Below are 20,830 nucleotides of genomic sequence, written 5' to 3'. Positions count from 1 at the left end.
ATTATTTTTCCTGTGTGTAGATACATATTAAAACCGGAAGTTGTAGTGCGATTCTATCATTTCCAGGTTTAGTAGAGATTAGCGTGAATATTGAATATATTCCTGAGATTATCAATTGATTATAGAACATCGCTTTTCATTTCCTATTACCGTTTTCACTCTATAACGATCAATGTTGAAACCAGACCGGACCGGACTCGAAAAGTGGCTGGGTTAAGAAAGAATAGGGTGTGTATTGTTAAAATACAAAAAAAAAAAAAAAACGCTTCTTACTATCTCTTATCGTTCTTACTGTATGTAGTTAAATATTGAAACCGGAAGTAGTAGTGGATTTCTGCGACTTCCGGTTTTAGTAGACAATTAAGGATGGACAGGAAAAATACGCTTTGAACGTTTAATCGATTGCAGGAAATGCTATCTATCACCGTTTACGCTATCTATCATCGTTTTTGTTCTATAGTGATGCAGGTTGAAACTATAACTGATTGATTTCTATTATTATTATTATTATTATTATTATTATTATTATTATTATTATTATTATTATTATTATTATTATTATTATTATTATTATTATTATGTATTCTGCCTTTCGGCAGGTCCTGGGACTAATGAGGATTTTTTTTTTCTATTTTAGATTTGGGCCTGGTAATGTTTCTTCCACTTTTGTCGATCTTCAGCTTCCTCTTTTAACTCCCAATATTTTCTCCTATCTTTCAAATCATCGATCAGCTGTGTTCTTCTTCTTCCTATTCCTCGCTTTCCTTCCATCTTTCCTTCTGTGGCGGTGTGAAGAAGACAATTTCTTAGCAAAACGTGTCCAATTCAATTGGCCTTTCTACGAAGGATGGTGGCTAGAAGTGTCCTCTTCTCTCCTAAACGTTTTAAAACATCTTTGTTTGTTACTCTCTCTCTTTCCATTTTATCTTCTCCATGTACCTCCAACAACACATTTCGAAGCTCTCTAAACATTTCTTCTCTAACTTCCGTAATGTCCAAGTCTCTGAACCATACAGTCCAATGCTCCGTATATAGCACTTGACCAACTTCTTCTTAAGTCCACTTCTAGAAGATAGCTCGCTTCAATCGAAGAACCTGATTGCTAACATTTGACCCTGTACATTCTGGCCAAAATTGATTGTCATCCATCAAGCAGCTCTTGAGGTTTGTGGCCAAAATTGATTGTCATCCATCAAGCAGCTCTTGAGGCTTGTGGCCAAAATTGATTGTCATCCATCAAGCAGCTCTTGAGGTTTGTGGCCAAAATTGATTGTCATCCATCAAACAGCTCTTGAGGTTTGTGGCCAAAATTGATTGTCAACCATCAACCAGCTCTTGAGGTTTGTGGCCAAAATTGATTGTCATCCATCAACCAGCTCTTGAGGTTTGTGGCCAAAATTGATTGTCATCCATCAAGCAGCTCCTGAGGTTTGTGGCCAAAATTGATTGTCATCCATCAAACAGCTCTTGAGGTTTGTGGCCAAAATTGATTGTCAACCATCAACCAGCTCTTGAGGTTTGTGACCAAAATTGATTGTCAACCATCAACCAGCTCTTGAGGTTTGTGGCCAAAATTGATTGTCATCCATCAAGCAGCTCTTGAGGTTTGTGGCCAAAATTGATTGTCATCCATCAAGCAGCTCTTAAGGTTTGTGGCCAAAATTGATTGTCATCCATCAAGCAGCTCTTAAGGTTTGTGGCCAAAATTGATTGTCAACCATCAAACAGCTCTTGAGGTTTGTTTCCAAAATTGATTGTCATCCATCAACCAGCTCTTGAGGTTTGTGGCCAAAATTGATTGTCATCCATCAAGCAGCTCTTGAGGTTTGTGGCCAAAATTGATTGTCAACCATCAAACAGCTCTTGAGGTTTGTGGCCAAAATTGATTGTCATCCATCAACCAGCTCTTGAGGTTTGTGGCCAAAATTGATTGTCATCCATCAAGCAACTCTTGAGGTTTGTGGCCAAAATTGATTGTCATCCATCAAGCAGCTCTTGAGGTTTGTTGTCTCCAGGACGGACAGATGGACAAACCAAATAAATATATAAGACAGTATTTGTTAAACCAAAGCCCTTAAAAAAATGTTTTTGTTTCCCCGCATATCGTAGTTGCTAACGCTTTCGTCTTTGGTTCAGGCGATTCTGGATTCAATTTCCGGTAGAGACAATCGATCGAAAAAGTGTAAAAGCTTATTCAGGCAAGCCATCCTGAGTGAGGATTGCCTATATTTTCCTCATTCATACCAGGCAAATGCCAGGATGGTACCTAGCATGCAGGTCCCAGGCTACTTCCTTCCTTCCCCAATCCTTTCTTCCTTCCCTCTCCTCGGATAGATCGGTCGCGGAGGGACATCACCATTCATACTGACGGGCTAACATAGCCATACTCTCGAAAGTCCAGAAATATAATTCCTAATACTAATCGTAAGCAATGTTTTTCAAATATAAAATACAGTAAAAAAAGGTCGATTTTTTTTTTGAGGCAATTCAGTGTTTTGTCTTATTAATTAAAGTTTAGAATGAATGCAGTAGCTTATGGTTTATCAAAATGATGAAATAGACCTAAAGGGTAACCAATAGGGCGCTCTTGCTAAAGCTGAGGGCTAAAGATTTTATAGGTATTAGGGAAGTGGTTCAGCATGACCAATGTTCATATATGCTAAGACACAAAATAACAGATAAAGAAAACAGATGCAAGCATAGCGATTTGTGTAACTGTTATCAGATGATTCACAGATTTACAACAATATTATTTTGACCGATTACAGAAAACAGAATGTTATTAGTTACTTGTCATAAATGCGAAATGTTTCGCAAAGCTTTGCTCATATCAAACAATAAAAAACAATGCAAATACTTACAGTCAGTAACGAGGTATTTCTGATATGCTCTGAAGGCGATGTAGCTGGTGTTGAATTGTCACACAAGTAACACGCTAAAGTGGTAATCATTTTGTGTTATTTCAACACCTCATTTTTTGATGTGCAATTACACAAATAAATGTTCAAAACATAAGGGGTGAAGAAATTCCTACTGGAATTTTGGTGTAAGTAAATTTAAAATAAAATCTATTTGGTTACCAGAGGAAGCAATAGAGAATATAATTTAAAATAATATTTTCAGCCCATTGTTTCGTAGAGATGTGACAGACATATTTTTAACCTGACCACTCTGTTATGATGGTTTCTGTCCTTACTAAACTTTGAGAAGGATTTATTGGAACATTGAAAGATGGAATGACATAGTCATTTCTTGTTTTCAGGAATTCAAAAGAAGTTTTCAGAAGCTGTTAAAAACTCAATATAATGTGGTATTTTTTAAAAATTGTAATTCAAACAGTTTTTGTTTCTAAGTAACTCGTTAACTTAACTTAAAATCCCGAAATATATATAACGGGATTTCAATTTTTACAAAAAAAAAAAAAAAAAAAAATACATTTTTGTGCATTTATGAACATACTCAAATATTCTGTAAATTTTGTTCGAACACTAAATTTATACGCTTGTTGTTATGGTATAACTATTTACGGTCATAGCTGCAAAATATGACAGGTTTCAATAGCCTAGTTGCACTGTCATTGAACATGACATCAATAAAAAGAAGTGGATAACCGATAATAATTGTAAAATAAATCGTAAGTTAAGGGGTAAAGAAAATCGTATTTAAAAGTAATAGTTTTTATGTACACTCATGTCTAAAGTAATTGTCGCATATCTATAACTGTCTTCTTGTAAGAATATAATTTGATAATGATTTTGCATGGTACTTTTAATATTGATACTATGTGTATAATCTGAAATGTATATTTGTGGTAAATTTCATAGGGAAAGAATTATAAATACGAATCATAATAGAATGAGTAAAACAAAATGTTGCTTAAATGGACAAGAGTTTTTTTTTTTTCGTTACATTGCTCTTATGTACTGCTCGTTTGACATGAAATTTGCCACATACATGTCGCTGTCGATTATACAACACATACTAACATTATATTGAAATACCGGTCGAATTCGTTATCAAATTATATTCCTACAACAACATATTTATAGATATGCAATAATAGTTTTGGACATGAGTGTACTTACAACATTGGCGTAACTAGAAAAATTTACAAACGAAAGTTGTATGTGTGTGTGTGTGGGGGGGGGGTAATGTCTTCTTCTGAGAATATATAAAAAAAACTTTACGTGTAGTCCAACAACGTAACAATAAATTTGGGTGTATTTTAGCGGCTAACAATAATCTGCGAGTCTAGTCATCTTGCAGTTACACCTCTGACTTTGAAATGATGAATATAACTTCAGGGGCAGATCTAGTTCGGTGTGAGGTGCTAGGCCTTCTGTTTTTTAATGACAAAAATAGTTGAAACCATTATTTATAATTATATTTTTGAAAGTTTATAATAAACTCACGCCTATAGCTATCATAGTCTGGATTGTGGCTGCTCTCCCCAGTTTTTACCTTATAGATCCGCCACTGTATAAGACGAACTTACGTTAGCTACCTTAAAATTATCCTCCTTTCCCCACCTTCGATGTACAAACGCGCTTAAACTTTTAGAATGTTTAACGTTCGAAGATTATGTCTGTTTCTACCATTTTCGTCTAGTAAATTCATTTTTGTTTTCTACTTACAAAACACCCTGTATTCATAGTGTAACGGTAAATGAAACAACAACGCCTCAAGGTGAGCAGTAATAAGGTCACGTGAAGTAATGATAATATACCATCCGCCTGTAGGACACATACGTTGCTAAAATGTTTCTGATGTTCATTATTATCTCATTTTCTCCTCGGCAGATGTCGCCACAAGCTGTTTTATCAACGTGGTAAGTCTTGTATTATAATCTATACAGCTAGACCGAGAGAAATAGACAAAACCGAGAGAGAGAGAGAGAGATGTACAATGCCCAAATGGGGGTCACGAACAGGCATCCGGAGTAATTAAGTGCCTTAATTATGTACCATTACGTCAACATCGTCTGTATTGAATTACTACACAGAGTGGCTGTCTCCTTCGTTACGGCATCAAAAGGTATCTCTAAATCTTCTCAAGAGATGTCGCTTGTCGTCGCTAAGGTTAAATTATAACTAATTTCAGTCAGGTCTTGACTTATTGAATGTAGCTGAGTGCAACTAATTTTGGTTCTTAATTTCTTCTTTTCTTTTCTTTTTTTTAATTTCAAGTTTTTTCTCTTTATGCTATTAGGGGGAGCACTGGTTGAGTACTTACCTCTTACCTGTAGGGTATCAGAATCGATCCCCGCCCAAGTAAGTAAGTTTGTGGTAGACAACATCGTGTCAATGGGTTTTCTCGAGATATTCCTGTTATCTAAGGAGCCATGGTAGCACAGCAGTAGAACGTTCACTTCTTGTGCACAGGGTCATTGGTTCGATCCCAGCTCGCGCCAAGTGAGCTTTGTGGTGGGCAAACGCCGTTTGAATGGGTTTTCTCTGAATTCTTCCGTTTCCATCCACTTCCCTAACAGCAGAATTACATAGGAGGCATATGCCTATCATGTTCCCTCAGGTACATGGGAATGTGTCCAGTATGTGCCTTATATACTTCTGAGAAAGAAATCAGATGGATGCCAAGTGATAGTCACAGTCTATGTCCGCCCGTAGGCACATCCCTGACATGTACCTGGGGAACGTGCCTAGTATGTTCTAGGTATGTTTCCCCATGCCGTAAGCGTCAATGAAATACAAAATTACTCCCTCAAAATATATTAAATCGCATATGCGTAATATGTTTACATTAAGGTGAGTCTAAACAACACTTTAAACAAGTAAAAAAAAAAAAAAAAAAGTCAGGCTACCGTAGGATGGGCGCGCACCACCAATCTTTGGATTACTAACCGCATGCTCTTCCGACTTGGTCACAGATCCAATAAAGAGAACATCGCTTGTAGAGGGATAAATCATTGAGGTGTTTTACATTCGGCTAATCAGAGTGCTCTTTTAACCTCATATATACGACTATAACCGTTTGGGATGAGATAAAATCTACTCGCCATGTAATTTTATAACAAATTGACGAGTGTCTATTTACTTTATTTCATGGTTCTTCCATATTCACTTTCAAATGATCGGCGACAGTTGCCATCTAATAAAGTTGATGCATTTGTTGTTTCTAGTACACAACCACTTAGAAAAAGAAACAACAAATGCATCAAATGTGGGAGATGAATTTAGAACACCTAAATGTGCATGCCTAGCGCATCTTGTGCTGTTAGAGTATACGAAACAGTATGTACCTAAAGGACGTACATAGTACATGACAGATATATGTTCCAAGTGAAGATATAAAAACAAATTACTATCACAGTGCGAAACTGAGCCAGGTATGTAAATGCTACATTTGTGGTACATAGTTGCAAATATCAATTAGGTGTAATAAGTACCTAAAACTGTAGGTAGCTGAAGTACACACTTAGCGCATGAATATCATATGTACCAAGTGTCGGGTACCTAAAAAGTAGCTGGGACACCTAAATGGCACATGCCTAGCACATCTTGTGCTGTTAGGGTTTCTTCATTCCTCCATTTCATTCATTTTTCTTCATCATTGTCCCCTTTAGTCTAAGCGGCATATGCGTGGGTCGTAAAACTTAAAGATTTCATTTCATTTCATTTCACTCCTCCTACCTCCCACATTCTCATGCTATTAGTTCTTTCATCATCAAATCACTTACCTTAATAATCGTCTCCCTTTTCTTGAAGGGCAAAAAACATAATTGAAAGACTTTAATTATTTTTTCTTTATAGTACGTATACCTATCACCCGAAAGTTACGTTGTCATGGCAATACAAAATACAGTAAAACTTCATTAATCCGAACTAATTGGAGATAAAATTTGATTGGATTAACAAAAATTATGAAATAAAATCTTACGTCCCATAATTATGCCCATTAGGCTAAGGGAGACGATAATTAACGCAAGTGAGTGATACAAGAATTGGTGGAATGAGAAAGTGGTAGAAAACAGAAGTACACGAAAAAACCCACGGCACATGTTGTCCATCACAAACTCACTTCGCCGGGGATCGAACCAGCATACCACGCATTAGAGGTAACTGAGCCACTGCGCAAGATTAACAAAAGTTCGAATGAACTGAAATAACCTAAAAGAACAATAGAAAGTATGTTATAACTCTGTTTATAGCAACAAAACATGTATATTAATAGCACGTTCAAAGTGCTTACCAAAATGCATATACAGTACTACTTCACAGTAAAATGTAAAGCAATGCAGTACATAATACTTTATATCTTACATTATAACGGTATGCAACAATAATGTAATACAAAAGTATGTCGAGATTTATGATGTTAAGTCCACAGTGAAAATGAAATGAAATATTTTTTTCTTTTTCTTTTCGAAAAATACTGACACGCAATAAAACGTAAAAATCTTATAATAAAATAGTAGATTGGCTTTAATTACTTTCACATACACCCATATGAGAAGTTCTGGGTACTCCTATTTATTATACATTTAATACATTTGAGGTAGTTTAGTATATTACTGTCAGACCACTCATTTTAATTACGAGAAGTAAATATCAAAATGTGAAATATATCGCGTCCTTAGAGCGCAAAGGTTCTAAGGTTCCAACTTTATCCGAAATTGAGATTTTTATACTTATAGATGACGCATGATATGCTCTTTCACATGGCGACAAAAAGATTCGAAATCTTTATTATTTACATAAAATAATGGATGCAATATTGTTCTATGCCATATATCCTTATATATCCTATGTCCATTATTTTTGCTCTCCTGTAAAATTTCTAAAATTGAATATAGAACCTTTGCGCTCCAAAGACGCAATTTACTTAGTATAGTATAATAGTCTTATTTGTTTTATTCGATTTTCAGTATTTAAAAAGATATCTCAATAAACTGAAGCATTACAGATAAAATTTTTGATGCATGACAGTTGAAGAAACAATAATCATCCTTTAATTAGGCTGTGCCTGTGATTCTCTCCCTTGAATTTTGCCTGTTTTGTCAGAATTTTCCTCAGATTTTGTTCTGCATTAGCAATAACCTGGTTAATGTTTCTAACAAATTCTGTAGAAAGAATATCTTCAAGTTTAGAACAGTGATGATGAGATCTTGTTTTAAATTGTATTGTCTATATTGACGATATGTGATATTTAGTACTACTGCTATTTAAATTGACAATATAGATATATATGTATGACATTTTGCATGTAGTAGAGAATCATGTATATAGCCACACATGTCTTAAGGACGTGAACTGTGGCACCTTTTAAGTACTGCAAGCTTTAGCATGCTGGTCATAAAACTACTGGAAACCCGAATAAAATTTTATTGTAAAATGACTTATTAGACCGAAGTAAGTCTGCTTGATGTTCGTTTCAGTTGCAATGTCAAGCGGCTTTCTTGCATCTGAGTCAATCAATTTTCCATTTCCCAGGAAGTATTTAAAAATCATCTTTGTGCTAAAGTGGACAGAATAACGCTGCTAATAACAGAACTGCATCCTAGTTATTTTTCAGAGAAGAACAAGTAGAATAACATCTAAAATTTATGATAAAACTTGAAGAAATAGTTATTTTTCTTACAGAATCTGTTAGAATTACTGAAGTAAATTCCCTAGAAAAAAAATATTCCTACGCAGAATTCCCATCTTGAAAGATTAGGCAGAACGGAAATTTCCATTCTGCCCAAAAATAAGATTATTTAAAATATTTTGTATAAAGTGCTGGAGAGTCTTTAGGCAGAAAAGGAAAACACCCATTTTCCTTGTAATTACCTATTATACGCTTACAAGGAAAGTAAAATAAAGTTAAATTTCAAGTCTTCCCTAACTGCACAATCACATAGTAGGCATATATCTATCATGCCCCCTCAGGTACATGGGAATGTGTCCAGTATGTACCTTATGTACATCTGAGAGAGAAATCACATGGATGGCAACTAATAGTCACAGCCTATGTCCGCCACTAGGCACATGCCTGACATGTACCTGGGGAACTTGCCTAGTATGTTCTAGGTATGTTTCCCATGCCGTAAGTGTAATGAACCACAAAATTACTCCCCCAAAATATGTTAAATCGCTTATATGCGTAATGTATTTACATTAAGGTGAGTCTAAAAAAACACTTTAAACAAGTTAAAAACGTAGGACTACCCTAGGATGGGCGCGCACCACCAATCTTTGGATTAATAGCCGTGTGCTTTTCCCACTTGGCCACGGAACCGATGAAGACAAGGTTGCTTGTAAAGAGAAAAGCTGTTGAAGTTTTTTTTTGATTTTGGCAAATCAGACTGCTTCTTTAACGGCGTATATTCCACGATAACCGTTTGGGATCAGATAAAATCTGTTCGCCGTGTAATTTTATAACAAAATGCGTGTCTATTTACTTTATATCATGGTTCTTCCATATTCACTTTCAAAATGATCAGCGACAGTTACCATATAATAAAGTTAATGTGGTTGTTGCGTTTGTTACTTGTAGTACACTATCGCTTAGGAAATGAAACTTCAAATGCATCAAATGTGGGAGATGAATTTAGAACACCTAAATGCGCATGCCTAGCACATCTTGTGATGTTAGGGTATCTGAAACAGTATGTATCTAATGGACGTACCTAGAACATCACATATATTTTGCAAGTGACGACATAAAAACAAATGACTGCTAGAGTGCGAAACTGAGCTAGGTATATAAATGCTATATTTGTGGTACATAGTATCAAATATCAATTAACTGTAAGAAGTACCTAAAACTGTAGGTAGCTGAAGTACATACTTATCACATGAATATCATATGTTCCAAGTGTCGGGTACCTAAAAAGTAGCTAGGACATCTAAATGGTACATGCCTAGCACATCTTGTGATGTTGGGGTTCCTCTTCATATTATTGGGAGGAACAGGTTACCTTAGTGGTAGAGCGCTTACTTCTGGTGTGTGAAGTCCCTGATTCAATCCTCGGCGAAGTAAGTTTGCTGTGGACTCTCACATTCTCATTCCACCGATTCTTTCATCATTATTCACTTGCCTTAATCATCCGTCTCCCTTAGCCTAAAGGGCATAATCGTGAGACGTTAAACTGAAAGATTTTCAAAAGAGTGATTTAATCCACAACAGTGGGGATCTGAAGTAACTGCGGTCTCACAATCCGACTGGTAGGAAACGCGATTTTATCCAAAGCGGTTCGGATCATGCCGAAGACTCAATGCAGTTTTGAAATGTGGCGGTTACCGCAACCACTTGGATAAAACCAACCTTAGAAGTAATCAAACTAATAAGTTATATATAAAATATTTACAGTAATTAGATTAAGCCGTTACACAACAACTATTTTTTGATGAAATAGTAAAATAATATTTCTTTCTTTTCCAGATGTAGCATCACCTTGCTTTGTACGATGGATTTCAGTCGCTATCCAATGGATGTGCAGGAATGTGCCTGGGAGATATACTCATGTAAGTCAATAATATAATAGTTTACTTTTATTAAAATGTAATTAGTAATATACAGTGTCTATTGAAAAATAATGCTTCTGTGGCCATTATTCTTTCATTAGTGTATACATGAGACAGTTAAGTGTGGGGTCGATAACGTATTAACATTATTATCATTATTTATTCATTGATACAATGAGTTTCGTAGATCTTCCCTTCTGCAGCTATACATCTACACCACCGAAACTTCTCTCCTCGCTGGTCTAGTGGCTGATAGGCGCGCCTTTGGAGCATGTGGTACGCGAGTTCAATACCCGGTCAGAAAGCTCTGAACGCATAATGGTAGTTCTGATTTTACAGCACCTTAATCTGTAGGTTCACGCCTTATATAGCCTTGGAGCTGAAAACGGATCCTAAACCTGAAAATCAAAATAAATAAAAAAAAATAAATTCAACCAACGTATGGAAACCCATTAAAAAAAGAAATGTGAAGACTTTTCGCAGTAACCGAACTCGCTTTTCATACAAACCGTACTTCTTAACATAAATATACAAACCTCTAAATAGTAAAATAGGCATGAAGTGACTGTATTTCAACTTTAACCTATGTTATCATTGCAGCTAGTGTATATGGGAAACTTCTTTTTTAAATATAGGCATAAGGTTTATTCCGTTATTACATATGAAATTGTATCAATATGTACAGGAATTAATGTGTACTGAATAATTTAAACAGTGGGGGCGAAGCGGGTAGACCTATGGAGCATAGTGAACACGCTATAACAAATTATATTAACAGATTCTGGGCTACTACTGTTACGTATATACTTACTGTGTCCTAGATGCACTAGGAACTCTGAAAACACGTTTCCTGGCGTAAAGTAATGGAAAACGTTCTATGTGCTTATCCAGAGGATATAGAAAAGCATAAATCCGTAGAAATGTTTTATTTTTACTGTACATATTTTCATAAACACCAGAGTGTATACATTGTGATAGATTGAAGTACAATAAACACTATCTTGTCTGAAAAGTAGACAAATTGTAAGTCCTTTTTTTTCTGCAAGTTTTTATTTGTAGAACATTCATTGACTACGTGGGTAACTCCACTCTCAACACTTTCCACAGATGAATTTGTCGTTATGAGAGACACCAACACAATATTCATGGTAGCGAGCACTTAGTATGTTTTAACATGTTAATTAATGCTCGTCAGGTAACTATATGCGTGATAATTTCAGATTTTCTCCCGGCGATAACTTTCTATATACGGAGGGTGAAAATGGTACTGCGAAGATGCTGGTAACTTACGTGAGCACGATAAGAGAAATGCGCTGGGGCGCTGGCGTCTGGGTACGCTACGCCTCGCCACTACAGATAAATGGAGAGCATTAATTAGGAGAGGAGAAAAGAACAATTTTAGATGTAATTCAAAAGAGAAAGAAAGAATGGTTAAGACAATAAATAGAAATACACTGTATTACAAGGGATGTCCTAGAAGATACAATGGAAGGTAAAAGAAGGAGGGAGAGAAGGAGGCTATTACTTAAAGACGATCAGCTTAACTGAAGACCATGGTACATGGAAGTCTCTCAGGTTGCTTAGTGCAAGTGACCTGCCAATAATGGTAGAATACCTATAATGTGTAATCCTCCACGAGATCAAATCAGGAACCATTAACATAGAAAGTACGCTCGTTAGCCAGTTCTCCGGAAAGAAGACTCTTTGAAAGAAATATTCTTTTTTCTTTGTTGAATCTCCAAAACAATTTACTCTTAGTGCAGAAAAAAAGGAAAAAAAGTCTAAATTATACCTTATATTACACTATCAGAATACCCATCCTTCGTACGAGGAGAATACGTTTCATTTTGGACATAAACAGCACTAAAACTGACACCAATCAATTAAAAAACCCCAAATACTATGAATCCGACACTAATATCGGCCATTTTCAATTATTTTAATTATCACTATCCCTCCTCAGGAATACTAATGGGGGGATGAATTTGAATTTACACGGCATCGGAAATGTCACTGTTCATCTCAGCGACCCCGAAAACTATGAATTCGACACTAATATCGATCATATTCGATCAATTTTATATCTCTCTCTCCCTCCCCCAATTGTGGAGCAGAATTTGAATTTAAAACTTAAACGCAGTCACTTTCATTTTTGATAATTTTATATATATTCCCCTCCTCCTCTCCCAAGTTGCACCTTCAAAGTGAAATGATAAAAAATTATCCCAGATCCGAACCTTATCTATGTTAAAAATTTGATCAAGATTGGTCGTTTGGTTCAAGAGTTATTAGCTTTTATTTATTTTCTATAACTCCCCCTCCTCTTCCTCCCCTAAGTTCTCCCGTCAAGGTGAAATGACAAAAACACTCTCGTGCCCGAAACTCCCTGTTTTGAAAATTTGATAGAGATTGATTGGATGGTTCAAGATTTCGCGGTATTTAGCATCATACTATTTGTGCATCAGAATTATGCACATGACGGCCAACGTGTTAACAATCACAAATATAGTCACTTTCAATATAGATAAGATTAATACTAGAATGGTTAAAAGTACTATTTTTGATTCTAAAAATTTTATTCCATAATGGAAAAAATTCATGTTATGTAGGGAATTGTGCATTCTCTGTGACCACGCCTTTGTAATTAGAAAAGATACGGTAGAGCTGTTTGCTTATAATAAAAGCTGAACACGTAATCACCCTGAGCGAACAAAGAGGGGCAAGGGGATCGCCCCCATCTCTGGCTCACGAAAATGTATACGTAATATAGCAAACTACCTATATTAAATATCAGACGTAATGTAGCAACCATGGGAATGCTCCTCTAGAAAATTTTCTTCGTGCGCCCATAGTAACCACTTATTTGTTCATTATTCCTTTTGGAGGTTTTTCTTCGTATCACATATAGGTGGGCCTACTCTCTAGACAATGAGAAAGGCTTTTTGGATATGTATAAAAGTTTTAGATATGTAGGTCTATAGAGAATCAAGACAACAAAAATATTTATATTAAAGGAATCGAATGTCGGATAATTAAAGGGCTGAAAAATCTATTCTATATCATTTCTTCCAGTTAGAACTCATATAAGTATCTGACGTGTAAGATTATAGAATTCATGTCAAATGTATATAAATTCAAACCATTTTTTTTTAACGCAACAATTCTTTACGTTCTATTTCCTTCTTTGCGTATATTTTCGCAGGCTCGCTTTGAAATCGTAAATTATCGTTTGCTTGCCTTCTAGGAAACATTTTTATGTCTACGTCAAGAAATTGATACATATGATGCAGTTGGGATTTCAGAGAAGGTCACTGCACTCAATGGTATCTCGCTGTTGGATCCAGTTCAAGAGACGTATCTAGAAAATGGTGTCTTTTGTTTATGGGACAAGAAATACCAGCGCTCATATCACTTTGCTAAATTGAATCAAAACTGAGAAACAAGTCAGATATAAATACTATAAAAAAAAGAAACGTAATTTATCATTCTTCAATTGTTTTATTTTATTTATTTATTTCTTACATATTGAGGATATGTACTTAATTTAATGTTTGTTAATTTTTTGAATGTATTCTGTTATGTACGAAATACATGCAATAAATACTTAGACACAGTGGCGTATTTGTGGGAGCTATTGGGCTGAAATCCGCCCCCTTTCCCCCGAAATAAATTTGTCAGTCTTTCGCATTCCACGTACAATAATAATCCTTCTTACCATTTCTAAGAATTTCGTTCATTTTCCGTCCTTATGCTCTTTGTTCAGAAACAATACTGTATTTGTTAAAATTTCATTCCATGTAAGAACTGTTTTCTCTTTTATTTCTTTCATCCATTCTGCTCTTCTGTTTCTTTTTCTTAGTTGTTACTTTCTTTCGTTTGTTTTATCATACATTTGACCGTTGTTAGTTGTGATTCAAATCGATCGTCGTCAGTAACACCAAACCTAAGACGAGCTGATAAGCGAAACTGTTGTTCCACACCAACTTATACGGATATCAACATAACGGGACTTTAGTTATTACAGTAAAGGAATATTTACATCGTTTAGTTATAAAGAAAGGTAAATGTTTCAATTAAAGAAAATCAAGAGGAGGGAATAAGTAGCCTGGGAAATTATGTAGGCCGAGAAGATGCTTCCTTTTCTCTATGAATAGGATAAAAAGTTAGATTCACTACTAAAGTTTAGTGTGTATAATATCACATAAGATTTACCTGTCTGCGATTCTTGCCATTAAAACTTCAATTTATGCATAAATTAAAATATATTTAGTCTAATTTTCAAACTCAGGTGGCGATTGCTCCCTGCATCCTGTGTTGTCCATAGCCCCTCCAAACAATATCCTGACTACGCCACTACTTAGACATGAAGTAGCTATCATTTTATCTATAACTTGAAATGTTCATATACAACACTTTGTCTATCATGAGAAAGCTTGATTGGTTAATTCTTAAGTTGACGACGTACCGTATGGTCAGAATGCGAAATCATCTCAGTTGAGATAAAAGAGGGCAGGAAATAAAAAAAAAAATGCTCACACTGCAATGCTTCGACATATTGAAACTCACATTTATGGTCATACGTCCCGGTCCACTTTATCCAAAGTAACTAGGTCCTGATGGACCAAGCCGAGCTATTGCGTTCTCCGTATTTATTTCACTTTAGACCAACATGTGAAAATTCGCACTTTGTTTCGTCGACCGTTCTTTCGTGATTTATTGTGAGATATTTCGTGTACAACATAGCCACATTTGAGAAGAAATTCGATCAGAAGTGACCTAATTAGTAAAACGAAATAACTGGGGGTTAAACCGGGAAGCGCTTAAGAACACAACTAATCGCTAATTCACCCGTTTATTACATATGAAATACATATTGATTACATGTGAATTCCTGTAATTAATTAGCATACTTCTTACAATAGTGTCTTACAATTCACGCCCAGTGATTTATTACTGATGGGAAATTTTATTTAAAAAAATATGGAAATTTCCCCATACCCCATAATTTCGCACCTTGTATATAATGAATGTTGTTCCGTTCATTTTCAAAATTCAACATAAAAATATTTGAGATATGAAGACATCCATACCACTTAAGGCAAAGTATTCTTATTCTACATTTCACAGCGATCATTTTATTTATTTATTTATTTAAGCTAACTCAAGACATGTACTCATCACAAAAAGTCTTAAAACGACAATTTACGTGGTATAATATTAAAGTGTATGTTTCTAAATTAGAAAAACTGAAATATGTAAAACAATACTATACTTGTATTCAAATCGGGGAAACGGCAAAATGATCTCAGGTTCTAATTGGTCATTACGAATTTGTAGCAGTGTTTCAGTAAAGAAAAAAATGTGTAAAAGGTTTTACCGATAAAAGATCGAATTCATAATATAAAATCTGTTGTGATAAATTACATGCTTAAATCAACCTTGTCCTCTTTAAAGTAGGTTCTTCCACTAAGTATACATTCCTGCCAACATCTCTTCTGTGAGTGAAAGACCTGGAACGCGTTTACTATTATAGCCCATAGTTTCCACATTGCATTTTTTAATTCGTCTTATCTTCCTGTGTTTTGTGGTGTCTCAGTAGAAGATCCTTCGCCTCTGGTACGTGGGGTTTCTCGTTCGATTCCAGTCACGCCAAGTGAGCTTTGGAGTAGTCAGTGTGCATGATTTTCTCGGAGTTTTCCCAGTTTTTCATTTCACTATTTCATTCATTCATCATCATCACCGTCTCTTTTAGTGTACATCGCATATGCGTGGGACGTAAAACTCAAATATTGTATTTTTTCCTTGCTTTTCCTCATTCACACCTAGCAAATGTCGGTATTGCACCTAACATAACGGTTCCAAACCACTTCCTCATTCCTGTTTCTTCAACTTCCCCGGATAGTGTGATTACCGAGAGACGTTATCCATCAATCGTGATAGATTTAAAGGACCGTAGATACAAAGTGCCAAGAAATTTACAATTCCTACTTATATGTCTACAACTGACTGAAATTGGAAATTGTACTCAATTCTTCAGCAATTTCTTCGACAGTTAGGGATCTTTTTGAACGAAGATTCTTAATATGGTCAGGATCTGTTAATATGGAAGGTCGTCAAGGTCTAAAAGTCTTGTTTTGTCGTTATTCTACTCAGTTTCAAGCGTCTGAACCACTCGAAGGACTCATTTGTCTTCATGCAATCCTTCCCGTGCCAGTACTTAAGTAGTTCAAACATCTTAGTACACCTCTTCCAAACCTTGTAGGAAAGTTTCATTCAATAACGTTGCTCAGCAAGACCCTTGATTCTACACTATCTGGAAATCAGTCTACTATACACACCTGCTCACTCAAACTATTGTATCTCGAGGACTAATCTCGGCACGGGAGACCCGAACTTACGTGGTTAGAATTCCACATTAAACTGTAGATCCACGTCTCATATAGCCTCGCTGCTAAACGGAGTGCTAAACCCCAAATCGACGAACTTACCAATAGAAGACTAATCACACTATCGTGACGTGACAAACAACGCATACATATACTGAAAGACACTGCTAGTTGTAGAACGCTGCAACAAAGGTTCGCTCTGTATTTAACTAGTTCGGTCTTTTATCAAGTAGTCCTTGTACGAGGGGGTGCTGATACGTTCTTAGCTTTACTAAGAAAAATAAGACAAAATTAAATTTTTTGATGGATTTATTCAACATACTCTCCCTTCAATTCGATGCATTTTTTGCTTCGGGCCTGCAATTTATTTAGGCCCTCTAAATAAAACTCTTTTGGTTGGGTGTCAAACCATGAGTTTACTACTGTAATTGCTTCAGAAATGGTGGCGAATTTTCGCCCCTTCAAGTGTTTCTTTAAATTTGGGAATAGGTGGTAGTCTGATGGGGCCAGGTCAGGTGAATATGGTGAGTGGTGCAAGTTTTCAAACCCTAAGCTAGCCAATTTTTGCATTGCAACATTGCTCTTGTGAGGAGATGCGTTGTCTTGAAGGTAGACAACTTTTCGGGACAACTTTCCATGGCGTTTTTGCTTCAGTTCTTAGTGAAGCCTTTCCAGTAATGATGCATAGTAAGCTCTGGTTATGGTGTTACCTTGTTCTAGATAATCAACAAAGATTACCCCATCCTTATCCCAAAAAAACACTGGCAAGAACCTTTGAACTTGATTTTTGCACACGAAACTTTTTGGGCCTCGGTGAACCACTGTGACGCCACTCTTTTGATTGTTCCATTGTCTCTGGATCATATAAATAGATCCATGTTTTATCCTTCGTGACCAAATGTTCCACAAAATTAGTCCCTTCCTGCTCAAAACGGCTCAAAACCTCTTTGGAAGCAAGCACTCTTGCACGCTTTTGATCGACTTGCAAACATTTCGGCACCCATTTAGCAGAAAGTTTGTTCATGTGCAAATGATCGCGAATAATGACACCAACGCGTTCAAGGGATATACCTAGGTCCTCTGCTATACTTTTAGCAGAAATTCGTCTGTCTGTGAGAGTCATTTCATGAACCTGTTCAATGATTTCTGGCACAATCACTATGGATGGTCTCCCAGGCCGGGGGTCATCTTCAGTGCCAAAATGGCCTGTCTTAAATTTCACAACCCAGTTCTTCACTGTGGTATAACAAGGTGTATGGACCCCCAATGTTTATTGCATCTCACCATGGATCGTCTTTGCAGATTTTCCCTGGAGGAAGAGGAACTTCATCACCGCTCGACTCTCAACACCGTTGAACTTGTTGGGCTGCCCTGCCATCTCAAGCACTCACCTAAAAAAAAAAAAAAAAAAAAAAAAAAAAAAAAAAAAAAAAAAAAAAAAAAAAAAAACTTTCCTTAGTACCAATGTTTTAATATTTCATCACAAACATATAGACACATGTAGCTTTCAAATAAAAACAAACATTATAAATATCGGAAGGGGGAAGGGGGCAAAGCTAAGGACTTCCCAGCACCCCATCGTATATTAGAACAGGACCAGCCATGCCATTTCCGTTACCACTACGGCATATATATTGTAATGATTGTTTTGTTGCTTGGTTGGATTGAATTTTATATGTTAGCGCCCTTTTCGCACCGAGGCTATATGAGACGTTGATCTACAGCTTAACATGGAGTCCAAACCATATCAGCTCCCAGTTATAATAAACCCGCGTGAAAAAGGGATAGCAGATTTGTGATTATAACACTGCCCGTACCCTAAAGCCGCGGTGGCTCAGTAGTAGAGCGTTCACCTCTGGTGTATGTGGGTCCTCGGTTCGATTCCAGGTCGCGCCAAGTGATCTTTGTAGTGGACAAACACCGTATGGGGGGATTCTCGGGGTTGCCCCGTTGCCTCCCACTTTCTTCATTTCACCATTTCATTCATTTCTCATCATCACGGTCTCCTTTAGCCTAGTCAGCATAACCGTGGACGTAAAAATTTAAAGATTTCATTTCATTTTCATTTACACTACCCGTACCAATTTAAAAGTAAAGCGATACAAAAGAGTTCCTGGTAACAAAGCCACGCTGTAATGGGTAAAAAAGTTTTGGTCGCTTGGATGATAAAGTGGCCTAGTTCAAAACTTAAATTTTCCAGGAGAGAAACTCAAAGTTCAACACCTCATGAAGTATTCATATTTCAGTTATGTTCGCAATTTAAACCATAACTATCCAGTTTAAGGTCTTATAATTTACTGTTTACAAAAATCTTCTTTAAAAATTGTATCCGTCTGTAGTAGTGAATAATATATTAGACTATTTTTTCAATTATTGGACTTTAAGCTACTTGGAATACAAGCAGTTCTTTTTCCAGGAATGCGTGTTCAGCTCGCATCCAAACAGTCCATTTCCCAGAAATACGTGTTCAGCTCGCATCCAAGCAGCCCATTTCATAAAAATATGTGTTCAGCTTGCATCCAAACAGTCCGTTTCCCAGAAATGCGTGTTCAGATCACATCCAAGTATTACATTTCCCAGAAATACGTGTTGAGCTCGCATTCAAGCAGTCCATTTCCCAAAAGTATGTGTTAGCTCGCAACCATGCAGTCCGTTTCCAAGAAATGCGTGTTCAGCTCACATCCAAACATTACATTTCCCAGAAATATGTGTTCAACTCGCATCCAAGCAATCCATTTCCCAAAGATACGTGTTCAGCCCACATTCAAGCAGTACATTTTCCTGAAATACTTGTTCAGTTCTAAAACGGAGACCAACAAGCTGAACACAGCTAAATGAATCTATGTCACTTCTATGAGACATATTTCCCAGATCATCTTATTTCGCTACGTACTATTACGAGTATTACATGCTCAACTCGCTCATCAGATCGTTACCAAGTGTTTCCATCATACTTCGTAGATACCTAATAGCTAAAGTCTGCATACATAAACTACAGAAAGATCGCTGCAATACAAAGGAAACACACATACAAATACACTTGAGAACTTCAGGTTGAGGCTATATCAGTTATTGGGCACCAGACAGACACTTTCGCTAATATATATGCTTCAAAATCGATTTAAGAAATGTTAATACAAAACAAATTCATATTCAAGAATGAACAAGTCAGATAAAGAAATTAATACCTTTAAACTTTAACGTTGTTCTGTAAAATATAGTATATAAAGTTGGATAACTCATCTTAATAAAACCTTGTTTTTCTTTCTTATACGTATCTTATAAATAAATTCAATTACAATGACTTGCTTCCTACTCATTTCAGTTCGGCACAACTTCAAGTTCATGAACTTGACATGGAGTGATAACCCTGTGAAATTTCGTCAGTCGCATACTGGAAAGAATTTCAAGCTGCCACAATACAATGTCAATTTTGTAACTTCTGAAGACGGCAATCCTCCAGGTAAGTTCAATCTTAATTAGAATGCGATGCATACAACTTAACGTGCATGATGTTTCTTCAACATTTTTTTCTAACGTAATTCTTGTATTTGCTATAAAAATTCACCTATTTCATGAAGATGATAGTCTATCACTTTGGACAAGTTTGATAATTCATCGATAAAAAAAGAAAATGTTTTGAACAGTTTCTTTAACTCTTCAGTGATGCACGAGCTTAAAGCGCCAACTGACCGTACGGACGAAAGAGTATCTAGTACACATTTTTACCATTAACTCTCATTTTCATTAAATCCTCTTTAAGATGAAAACAACTTCGACACCAATATGATAAATAATTTAGAAGTTGTGATGTTTCAAACATTATACACAAAAGTCACTACGACGTAGCGATGCCGGAAGCATGTGAAGAAGGGGAAGTCACTACCACATAGGTAGGTCGGAATGAATAATGAGATTCTAGTGCTACATAGATAGGTCGGAAGAAGGTGAAGAAGATACTACTACCACATAGATAGCTCG

At 36.1% G+C, this 20,830-nt stretch overlaps 1 protein-coding gene across 1 annotated transcript in view; it reads left to right on the top strand.

Moving 5' to 3' along the window:
* Positions 1–20,830, top strand: part of LOC145681716 (glycine receptor subunit beta-type 4-like) — a 115,532-nt gene that overhangs the window by 36,697 nt on the left and 58,005 nt on the right. The window contains exons 3-4 of the mRNA XM_081753329.1: positions 10,381–10,463; positions 20,175–20,312. Coding sequence (XP_081609455.1) covers positions 10,381–10,463; positions 20,175–20,312 — 221 coding nt within the window. The remainder of the gene's footprint in view (positions 1–10,380; positions 10,464–20,174; positions 20,313–20,830) is intronic.

This window comes from Thermobia domestica, chromosome 3 (genome assembly GCF_964235325.1).
Source record: "Thermobia domestica chromosome 3, izTheDome1.hap1.1, whole genome shotgun sequence".
NCBI lineage: Eukaryota > Metazoa > Arthropoda > Insecta > Zygentoma > Lepismatidae > Thermobia > Thermobia domestica.
Note: the sequence above shows the minus strand (reverse complement) of the source record. Positions and strands in the feature narration are given on the sequence as shown.